Source organism: Falco punctatus (genome assembly GCF_963210335.1).
Source record: "Falco punctatus genome assembly, chromosome: 19".
Taxonomy (NCBI): domain Eukaryota; kingdom Metazoa; phylum Chordata; class Aves; order Falconiformes; family Falconidae; genus Falco; species Falco punctatus.
Window position 1 is genome coordinate 2,339,146 of NC_137599.1, and position 12,204 is coordinate 2,351,349.

Here is a 12,204-nt window from a genome sequence, read left to right on the forward strand (position 1 = left end):
AGTTAAGTCAGGCTATGGCAGAATAAACAGCCACACGCTCTCCTGTGTTTCTACACTGCCCAAAGACACTCACAGATCCAAGGAGCTTCATTCAAGGTACTTCTCATCTATTCCTTACACACCTCATCCTGAGACAAAATTGACAGTGACATGCGCTGAGATACATGCAGTTAAAAGGTCTGGAAAGGAGCTAATATGCAACGTAACACTGTTGTGAGAACCCACTTCTGGATTTCAGAAGCGGTTCCATGCTCACTGCTTATAGACAAGTCTTCCCCTTGGATTAAATGGCATTTATTCCTGCATGTTTGTGAGCGCTGAGGATTTTAGCACAACGTCAATGTACAACAATACAAGGAAAGCCTGGGGAAATGATAGAAGCTAGGGAAAATTCTTACTTTCACCCTAGATTCCCATCATAGGAGCAAAATAAATAAATAAATAAAAAAAATCAAACTCTATGGGAACAGTGGCTAGGTCAGTAACTACATAAGCTTTCTATATTTTCATGAAAATTGCTTTCTCCATGGAAATCCCAGGCTATTAATAACCATCTCATCCCTCTATCAGGGCTCTTAGGTCTTGGCCAAATTCTTTTCTACTTCCTGCTCCTCCCTTCCCAGTCTACCCACACAGCAGAAGGGGCGTCATCACAGCAGAACACTTGCTCCTCTCACCTCCGAGGTTAACGCTGCTGAACTTTGCCAGGAGTTCCCTGGCCTAACTCGCAGACTTTGGCTCTGAAGAGCTCAAGAGCATTCTTCAGTGTTTTCTGAACTGCTCTTGCATTTCTTCAAGAATATCAGCCAATGATTCAGCAGAATCGGACTGCAAAAATTCCTCTTTCAGCAGCAGTCACCACTCTGTTGCGTGTTTTGGTCATTTCAGAATTGGCTCCATGAACTGGAGAGAACAGCAGGAGCACAGCTGAAGTTTTGCAGGCACAATGGCCCGAGTTAAATTTTCTACTGCAGCCCTGAGGACAGGATTTTTCTTCTCTAAGGAGCTGCTAGGGAACATTAAAAAAAAACAAACAAAAAAACAAACAACAAACCCAACAACCCCAAACCCCCATAAACAAGCTGCCCACGTGGCTAAGCAATGACTGAGCGGTCACCACCTTCCGAACGGGAGCACAGCACTGTCATAACTGCTGGGTCTCTTTTCAGCAAGCTACACAACGGGAGATAAAGCAAAGGTAATCTATACGTTCACCTGAAATCATACACATTCTTGCTAATACCCTACGGCTTGATTAAAACTGGACGCGACAATAGAAAACGTACTGGGCTGACAAGAAGTTTGGATGCAACTCAGTCAGCTCCAGACCATCTTCTCAGGAATAGGGGAACGCTAGAGAGGGGTCATCCTCCTGGAATTGTTCCAAAGCACCGAATCCTGAGAAAATAGCTACTGCTCTGGTCAGATTGAGTTTATCTGGTGAAAGAAAGCAGAGAAGAGTAAGTGGCAGCAGCATGAACAGTACTACTTGAACGGTTTTCCCCATTTTGCCATAGTAGATCAAAAGGCACGTAAGCTGGGATGTTTATTTTCACATCCAACAGACAGGATTTCAGTTTTGCTCACAGCTGACTGCCGTACTCTTACATTGCTCTTTTCACTCTTCAGAGTTGACAGGAAGAAAATAATCCACACCGATAACTTGATCGTCAAACAGTGATCACAGGTGAAGGCAGACCAAGTATTCCAAACGGGAATTAAAACAAGTCTGGTACTGCTGCAGACGAAATTGTTTCACTGCGAAGTAACTCCCCGTGCTCAGGGCTTTGCCTGAACAGTTCAGCACTGGACAATTTAGCTAAAACACGCTGCAGTTTGAGCATTTTTCAGGTTTCAAGCTCTTAATCCACTCAGGGTTTTCTAGGACTCCTCACTTTCCCACTGGCCCTCTAATTAGATTAGGGTCAAGACTCTAATGAAATGCCTGGATGCTGCAAAAGGCTTTGAGGTGAGCTAGCTTAGACCTTCAGCTTTCTAAAATTATCAACACCAATTTATGTCAGTGACCCACCGTTCAAGTGAAGTTTTGCTCCGTACTCGTTTTATGCCAACGGGCCAGCCAAGAGGAGAGAAATGTCAACTTTGCTGCCAACTCCCCAGTCCCCCACGTGCTCTTGTCGCTTCCCGGTCCCCAGCAGCACTCGAGCTCCCAAGGAATAAATCGCTGTGGGGTTTTGAAGGTCAGATGGCAATGCCGGTGCCAACGACTAGCTGTGCTGAAAACGGGCTAGCAGGCAGCAGCACGGCATAAAAGCTGCTTATGCCAGGAGAGAATTGAAAACTGCTTGACCTGCCCATGAACCACTAAGGAAAAGATGAACTCCCACAGCCTGGTCCCCTTCACCCTGCCAAACGTAAGCTGTTTAGCAGCCCCACATCACGCTGAGAGTAAACCTTCTTCAGGAAACCGGCAGAGACCACCACTGCCACCGCAAATCCAAGCTTGGGGTTGGGGTTTGGCTTCCAGACAAAAAGCGACTGGCAGGCAGCCCTCAAAGAATGAATGCACCTTTTCAACGGGGCTTCAATTAATGCCAGCCCAGAGAAACAGGGCCATGATGCACCTTCTGGGGAAACGACCACAGCCAGAACAGACGCGGACCATGAATTCGCCGTTCGCAGTCACCAAGCCAGACGCTGCCCAAAGAGGAGCCGGCAGCAGTGGAGGAAGGGAAGCAGCGAACAGAACGCCGCTGTTTTCTGGTTTGGCTTGTTCACGTGTAAAGGTGTATTTATGTATAAAGGTGTAAAGCTCCTAGAAACTCAGCTGGCAGGAGACAAAGCTGAAGCAGGTTGCAGCAGCATCAGGACAAGGATTTGTGACCCAGCAGCTGATCTCGCCCCATGTGCGGCAGGACAGCTTTGTTCAGAGCCCCACTCCTGGGGAAACGCGGGACAAACATCACCATTGCCAGTGTTGTGGGGAGGCAGAACATGACATGACGGCTGAATCACGGCCACGTCTAAAGGAGAGATTTCTGAGGACAGCCCTCCAGAGCACTTTCCACCTCCACCCCATTCTCACGGACAAAAGCATTACTGAAGCTGCACATTTCTGTATCTTGGGGTGTGACAAGGGCTGCTGTTCACCCCTTTTATATCCTCCTACTCTTTATTTTGCTCAAGTGCAGCTTTCCACTTTGCAACCACATACGTGAGACATCAATGCCATCTGCAGAATGAACAAACCAGAGAACAAGACATTACACAGTAGCACTGCTTAAACACATAAGTCTTTGTCTTGTAGACAGTGACACTCATTTACAGGAGATTCCTGCAGATAAATGCATCCAAGTTTCTCTTTCAAAGGCTGCACTGTCAATCCACACTAATTAATTTTCACAGTATGCTAACAGTGAATTCCAACTCTCAAAACCATTACTTATGAACTTTAAACATTTATAAACTCAATCTCTTTATTTCTCCGAGGTTCCACACGGTCCTGAACACTTGCTCTGTTCTACAGCAGGTTAGGATGATCAATGATATCAAGACACAACAGGCAAAACCCTTTTCCGCAGGGCAGAAGCACGTGTACTGCTGAGAACTCAGCCACACTGTGGCTTGTACTGACAAAATTTCCCACTTGATGCATTGATTCCCTCCTGCTTATGACAAAACCTTCTCTGATTCTCTATACTAATGTTCCTCAACATCAGCTACCTCCTACGGACCAAGTTGTGCTTATGGGGCCCACTCAGGATCATTCCACTTTGACTGATCTACCAGAAAGCTCATCCGTGCTCTAATCAAGGTCCTGCTCCTTGGGAGCCCAGCGACCACACGCCTCTTCCCCTGAAGTCCATCAAAAATCTCCGTAAGATCTCAATGCCGAACCATCCTCTCCCTACCAGACCCCCTGCTTTCCCTATGTTACATGAACTCCTTGCCTCACGTGTCAGTACTCTTCACAACCTGTCCCCAGCCTACCTGTCATCTTCCACAATGGCAAATCCTGGTTTAGTTGCACCTGCAATACCAGGACCTACTTGATCCCATCAGAAAAAGAATCCGCTCGGAAAATCCAGAGAGACATTTTTCTCACTCTTCCAATTCTGTATTTGCTGCAGCACAGCACATCCATCCATACCAGTGGTTCGGGGCAAGTACTGGGTGAAGACAACTGCTGTCACCTGCAAAAAATCTGTACAAACCCATCTGGGCTAGGGTATCCCGTCATGTTTGTTACTCCATCCTGCTCCTCCCACAGGTTGCTGGGCTCTTCCCAGTACGGATGCTGATTTTTACCCAGAAACCTCTGTACAGCACAGGCAATCATTTAACTCTGTACCAGACCCAAAACCCAAACACCCATGTTATTAGCAAGGAGGGTTCTGGAAGCCACACGTCTTGCTTTTGGATGAATAATACTGGAATAAAAGGAACCGAGCCAGAACGGAGACACCATTAGAGAGAACAGAGGCAGCAGTGCACCCAAATGATAGTCAGATTTCTTTTTCTATTTCTTTTATTTCACAAGTGAGCTAGAAGCAGTTTCCTGTGTCAGAGCTCCTCTCCCCAGACTTTTTACTGCCATTGAGGGTTGACAGTACTACACACTTTCCTGCAGCGTAAGGATTTTGTTTGTGTTAATAATTCAAGCTGCTGCCTGCAATTCCCTTCACCATTTACAGTCTAGCATCTCAGCTTAAAGCACTGATGAACACGACTTTACCTCGAGACGCCCAACTGTGACGACTGAGGTACAACCACACACACATCATCACGCTAATCCTGCGCTGCAGAGGGCAAACTTCTGAAGGTACATACGTGCATGCACGTGGAAAGGCAGCAGAGGAAGAGGGCAGTTGTCTACAGAGATCCACAAAGTCTGATCTGTTTGATCTTTGCCAACAGGACCACCTTGCCAGGTGCTGAAGATCTGTCTCTTATTGACGAGGAAAAGGACAAAGTCTGCTCGAGCATCATTGGAGTAAGGGATCTAACGTCTTTTGTTTTAAATTGAACACTTTAGAGACAGGCAGAATCCTATTCTACACATTAGCCCATACTTACCATTTATTTTCATTAAGGACTGGTTTAGTCCTATAGTTTCCACCTACAAAACAGGCAACCAGCAAATTCATTTAGTATTTGAAAACCCAGACCCTAGCATTATTTAGCATAACTTGCTGCCGATGCAGACCTTTATCTGCTTGTGTTTGTCTGTGGCTTTATAAGTGACCATCTGATGCAAGCTCCTGATTCATGAGCATACCAGCAAAATCAGCTCCCGCCTGCAAACAACAATACACAAGTCTCCAACTCACAAACTGGAAGAAGGCTTACCGAAGCAGCAGCTCTTTTGGAAGTTTTTTGTTGATCACAGCTTCATCATTGTTCGAGAACATCTGTAAACAAAAACAATTTGAACAATTCAGCCATATATTTTCATTAAGGAAACAAAACCTACTTCTCTAGGGAAGAAGCTGCTGGTTAACGAGGCCATTTTGAGAGAGACATCTGGACCAATAAATTCTCCAAAGATAAACTTTGTACGCAAGCTTTCGAACTCCTGGATTGAACCACAGTTGGATAGAATATTACATCTGATATAGTTTAAAAAATGGTTCGAGAACGCTCTGTGGATTGACATATTCAATATAAACTGAGATTTTCAATTTAGCTGTTAAAGTAAGTGACGATTAGGGTGTACTTGTCGGTTGCCACTGACTACCAAAGGTATCACCTACAGCATTACTACGAGCTGCCACCTGTGCCACAGCTCCGTGAAGGTACACCACCGCGCACCGCTTGAAAACCGTGAGGTGTAACAACACATCGAACGAGGAGATGGCAAACGGGCTGAAGGGAAGGGCCACGGCAAGAGCCACCAAGCAGCCCCAACAGCCAGCAAACGGAGGTGGAACGTAGCAGGACTGGTTTTCTTCGCAGAAAAGGGCACAGCACCGGTGAGCAGGAGCTCAACGAGAAAGTATTACAGCATTTTGTATTGCTCCTGCAGCGGACTGACTGGGAGCAGTCCTTGGGTGCTCAGGGGCAAACAGTATTTTTTAGTTATTTCTTTAAATCCTGAAGCATGGTTGAAAGGGAGATGTGACCTCTGGTGCTGCATCAGGAGGAAAGATGGTTCTGGGAAAACACCGCTGGGTTCTTCTAAGGCAATGAAGACAGAGCTGTTTCCCATGCAAAGCATTATCACAGTGGCCAACAATTTATAAATCTGAAATGGACCTTCTGGACCAGCTAAACTAACTTCATCGGCTGCAAGAACAAGAGGAACTTCTTTTTTCAAACGAGTCCTAAGAAAAAAGAGACAGCAAAGCCTCATGTGTTTCTTGAGAAGTATCTACATATATTCAAAAGACTCGGTATTGTCTTGCCACGGTGAAAAAACAACCAACCAACCAACCTCCACGCTCTTCTGCCTGTGGGAGGCATGATTAGAGTGATCTGTGAACTAAGACTGCTGAGCAGTGATGCCTGATTCCATTTAGAAACATACTTTCAACAGTCCCAAACTGAAAGCAGGGAACAATGAGAATGAGCTTGAATTTCATTAACAAAGTTTCTTTTTAACAACTGGAACCACTGAGAACTGATCAACCCCAGCTACCAACTTGGTAAAAACTGCTGCTGAAATCGCAGTCTGGAAAAGCTGATTCTAATCGGTTGATTAAGTGCTCTGAATCGATTTAGTTGTCTGTATGCAAAGCAAAGAAAACCAGCATCAGCTAGGTCACTTAAGTGGCAGAGGATCAGATTAAGAGTTAAAAAAGGAAAGTAAGATCTTAGTGGCTTATGAAGCTGTACGCTAGGCCTGGCTGACAGAAAACAGCTTCTCCAAGCAGCAAATAACTCTGTACCTGAGCATCAACCCAACCCCATCACCTGTCAAAGAAACCATCACAGCTCAACGTGAAAAGCCCACGTGCTGCTGCTCAGAAGCTTTTTAATACGCTCCAATCAGCGATAACGAATTGACAACAGGCTAACGCCATCGGTACAAGAGAACACCGAAACCGATGCTTTTAGAGTCAAACTTTAAAGCTGTGTTTCTAAATCACAGCTTGCTTTTTAATTATCTCAAGATACTGAGGCATGATGCTGAAGTGGGACACGAACTCTCCAGCATTCTTTCCCAAAATGTCACACAGAAGAGGTGGTGTTTTCCCCCCCACAGCCGCTTTTATCACTTCCCACCAGAAGATATCACAAGTTAGCAAGTCCTAAACGGTCCACTAGACAGGCAACTACTCAGCCCGTTTTGCAGATAATTAAAATGGAAGTTTTGCCATTTCCCCAGCTCACACCAGTTCTGTCAAGTCTGTTCCCTCAGAGACCAGGGCAGAAGAGCATCTCCTCGAGTCACGGACCGCGTCCAGCCTCGGTGATGAACGCTCTCCGACGCCTGGCAGGGTCAGGACATTGCCGAGGCTGCCAAAGGAGCCAACGCGTGTGCGCATGCTGGGACTGGATCATCTAATTAGATGGCTTAGCTGATCAGCTGGGAAATTAAGGAAATTCTGGAGAAAGCTCTAACAAAGGAGAAATGCAGAGGAATTATTCATGGGAAAACCAGACTGATTTTTCTTCCCCCAGTTACAAGAATGATAGTGATCGGGCAGCTCTATCCTCTTTCCCATTATTGTCCTGGCCAGAATTTTACCCCTGAAGCAGCACCCTGCACAAAAAAGTTAAGGGAAACTGAAGGAGCAGATCAGACAACAGCAGGAAACTTCCGAAAAGGAACCAGAGTAGTGAACAGGCGAGGGGCAGGAAGTATTAAAATAGAGATTCCAGAGGCGGCCAGCAAGCCTCTTCTGTCTCATCTGGACTGGCGACAAGGCTTTGTCTGAATTCAGATTTTACGGTGAGAACGCAGGCAACAGTCCCTGCCCGTCGCTCACCGAGACCGTACGGCAAGGATGCTCGCAAACAGCTTCGCACAAAACACAGGCGACTTCTTGCCTTTGGCCTGTTACATCGCTCGCGGAAAAAGCTTAACCTGGATCCCAGCGCAAATTGAAGCCTTACATTATTTTTCTGTAGAAGCTACGCTTCGCCCAGCGTTATACCAAAGGAACGTTTGGGGTTTTGTCTTACTAAAACAGTACTTACAACGGGACAGGGCCAAGGCAGGATGTGCTCCGCGGGAGAATCTCAGCTCTGGAATTCCCTTTCCGTGGGAACGCCAGGGTACATCACCAGAGCCCTCTCCTCACGCCTGCCTGCCAAACTGCTGCTCAGATGACTGAGGCTGGGTGAAAACAGGCTGGAATCGGGATCTACTGCTAAGTCGTGGCAGCAGGTACAGCTAGTTAAATATACCAGCGGGCATTCTGACTGCCTGGCAAGTCTATACAAGACTGAAACTAAGCTGAAAAAATGTTAGAGGCTATTCTAGACTTCCAGGCTTTTCAAATTACTTCTAGCGATAAAAACTAAATGACCTAAGCTTGTTTTTCCCAATATCTCTCTTAACATCCTTTCATACCAGGCGTTATTCAGTAGACTAACTTATTCCTGACAGGACACAGAAAAATGAATTTCTTGTATGTAAATTTTATTGGCAGATAAAACATGGAATCTTCCACAAAGCATCAAGTTTGCTGCTGTGTGAAGCCGTGTCCCTTAGGCAGAAGAAATGGAAGGGAATGAAATTCCTCTTACTCTTCCACCCATCAAGACAAAGGCAGACCAGCAGTGCGCTACTCTCTTGAAAACTTTTGAAACAGCCTTTTCTAGCTAGAACAGAAGGGATAAATCTAGAACAAACACCATGGAAGCGGATACTAGGTTTCAAAACTTGTATTAAATTAGTACAGATCGCTATAATCTGCTACAAGGCAAAGGAAAACACGTCCTGCCTGAACACCAGAGCTGGGTAAAGTTTAAGACAGCGTGCTGCAGTTCCCAGTTAGGTTACTATAAATCTCTTACTGGTCTTCAGAGCAACATCCACACACAGTGGAAGTGATGGCTTTGCTGCCCTGGGCAGCTGGAGCTACGCAATGCCACAGCGCACACAGGATTTGGTCACTGCTCACTTCAGATGATTTATTTTTCCTGCAAATATTGTCATGCCAAGCTCTTCCACCAAAGCTAGAAAACGGGCAGAACCCACCGTTTTCCAGGGCATATGCCTGCTAGCAGTTTTATACTTCCCACAAAGAGGTTTTACAATCCATGGGATGCTTTGCACGTACACGCTTCAGCAGCGCTGCAGATGGAAACACTTCCCCTGTTCCAACAGGGGCTCAGAGGGAGAACAAACAGGATCCATCTAATTGCAACTCCAGCGCTCGGCACCAGCTTTGCAAGCCCAAGGAAATGACAAAACTGGGGGAACTTAATCCATAAATCAATCCTTTAACTCGCAAACCAATTAAAATGTTAATACACCATTTACATTTACTGTTCAATAAGAGGAGAATTGTAACCGTTTGGCTCCCAGTTTGGAATAGTCTGGTGCATTCAACATTTGACAGGTGCACCCGGAGGGGCCTGTTTTGCCATGTTTTTATTTATTTTATGGGTTTTTTTGTAAGAGGATATGGCCAGAGGTGCTAGCAACAAGGATGATCCAGCCTCCGGTCACCCACAGGAACCCACCAGAACCCCCTTAACTTTCCTGTACCCTCCCACGGTAACTTCCCACATCTTGAATACTGTGTTCAGCTTTGGACCCCTCACTTCAAGAGGGATGTAGAGATGCTGGAGAGTTTCCAAAGAAGTGCAACGAAGCTGTTGAAGAGTCTGGAGCACCAGTCTGATGAGGAACAGCTGAAGGAACTGGAGGTGTTCAGCCTGGAGGGGAAGGGGCTTGGGGAGGGGGAACCTTACTGCTCCCTATAGGGAGCTCTAGGCAGGGGGGTGGGTGGTCTCTTCTCCCAGGTAACAAGCAACAGGACAAGAAGAAACAGCCTCAAGTTACACCACGGGAGGTTTATATTGAATATTAGGGAAAATTTCCACATGGGAAGGGTGCTCAAGCCCTGGCACAGGCTGCCCAGGGAGGTGGTAGAGCCACCATTCCTGGAGGGGTTTAAAAAACGTGTAGACATGGTGCTGAGCAACATGGTTTAGCAGTGGGCTTGGCCGTGCTGTGTTAATGGTTAGACTCTATCTTCAACCTGAATAATTCTATGGAAGCCCAGAGATTACAACCCAGAAGACAAAAACCTGGTACTTCCCAGGATGTATTTATGGCACCGCTGTGCTTCTCTCTAGAGCACCATCACCCAGAAGCGTTCCAATCACGGCAGTTTATGAAAACAAATGGGCAGAAGCCATCAAAAGATACAGTTCTTGCAGCCTTACACTGAAGTCACTTAACGCAACACGTAATTGCCCATTTGTCGTAATAACTCTGCCCTTGCCTTCCAGAGTATTAAAAGTTTTGCAAACTGGCTCAATTCATCTGGTTGCGCAGTCCCGCAGCAGCCTGTAAGCGCTCGGTGTGGGGCTAATTAAACAGATTTATCAGCTGCGAGGCATTGCTACCAGCGTAGAAGACAGAGTTGCTACTCAGGCACTGGTGGTGTCAGCCATTCATTACAGGGCACAGCATCCAAATTGGGTCATCTGAATGACACCACCACGGGATCCAGGCGACAGCGCTTCGCCGCTGAGCGTGCGACGGGTGACAGCATGTAATTACGAGTGTCCCCGCACAAGGAACACCTACATATGTACCCTGCTCATCATAGATGCAAAGAGGGATGCGAACAACAGTTGAGGCAAGCTCTGTAAGTGAAGCAACTCGTAGCAGGCATGCATTTGAGTTCAAATATAAAGTAGTGCGTGTCATTATTGCAGCCGCCCATTTAGCCTTTACGCAAGCCTTGCATTGTCGTGGAGCAGGCTTCAAAAGCCATACAAACGCAGGGACACGTGGTTCTCTCCTTCAGGTCTGGTGCTGCTCTATCCATCCCGCCCAGAGCGAATGGATATTGTCAGTGTTCAGCGTGTAAATGAGGTGTCCACGTGCTGGACTGATGCAGCCGCTCACGGAGAGACTGCGCTTCTCCCTACGACGTGACACAAATGTGTGGCAAATGTTAGTGCAGAAGGCGGTACAGCCAACACCTACGGCTCCTCTCAGGAAATCCAGATTCCAAATTACATTTTGCTAGATTTTAGAAGTTCCCATCCGAGAACAAGTTGCTGTATTAACATGGAGGTCTCAACATCAGTTTGATGGATATTATTCCACAGCAACAAGTAAAAGCTTCTCCAGCGAGAAGAGCGTTTATTCAGCAGTTTCTGCAAGATTTAAGTCTTTGCTTCCAGAAGAGTTATGCCCCCCTTACCCCCAGTTCCACGGAAAAGTCTCCAAACACAGAGTGGCACAAATTTGTCCTTCCTGGCTTACAGAGAGCTGGCAAAGCTCCCCCGGAGCGGCTGCGGACCCCCGCTCGGGGCAGGCTCTCGGCTGCAGAGCTCTTCTGTGGTCTGGGCTGGCAGAGGGAAGGGGCAATGCTTTCCTGTAAATGTCACATCTGGCAATAGTTTTGGTTTTATTGTTGGGGAAGGGCCGGAGGGGTGTTCCTATGGGGAACAAAAGTTTTGTTTTTCACTTTTTTTGTGTGTGGAAAAACACACTTGAGAAGTCTCTACAGGAGTTATTGCAACATTTGCAGTTTACTGGAAATAATTAGGAATATTAATGTACAGAACACACAGCACAGTTAGCTGACATTACCCTAAATGCTCAAAACTACTCTCTGTAAGCAATTCTTAAGTTACTGGCTGCATTTTTAAGAGAACAACAGTTTACTCATCTGACATACCAAAAAGATTTTCCACTAGAACAGCAGCAGGGACTTTTTTTTTTTTTTCTCCAATGAAGTGCAGTTTAGACATAAAGACATACCAGACTGCCTTGCCTATATGACAGCAGACGCTGAAACCCACCATCGATTTTCCCAACATTTTGTTCCGCAGAGTTTTGCCCACTAAAAAGACTAGGAGCAGAAAAAGGACAGAGTAGATCTGCAGCACGACATGGGTGGTCTACAATGAAGGTACATCTCTAAGATAGACAAACACTCACGTCCTGCCAGCATCTCCGACGCAGGAACTTCAGAACCTGAAGTGACCAACATCCAGCGCAAAGTTCCAGTGCCACCAAAATCCTACTTTGCCACCAAACATAAGGGAATTTACTACATAAAGTTTCAAAGTTGGTCATAAGGACACACTCGCTTTCAGTTTGAC

The 12,204-nt window shown here is 46.2% G+C and overlaps 1 protein-coding gene across 5 annotated transcripts in view; it reads right to left on the reverse strand.

The window, feature by feature from the left end:
• FBXL20 (F-box and leucine rich repeat protein 20) overlaps positions 1–12,204 on the reverse strand; it is a 42,343-nt gene that overhangs the window by 19,694 nt on the left and 10,445 nt on the right. For all 5 annotated transcript variants that reach the window (XM_080369995.1, XM_080369992.1, XM_080369993.1 and 2 more), the window contains exon 2: positions 5,311–5,372. In XM_080369995.1, the coding sequence (XP_080226121.1) occupies positions 5,311–5,372 (62 nt within the window). The remainder of the gene's footprint in view (positions 1–5,310; positions 5,373–12,204) is intronic.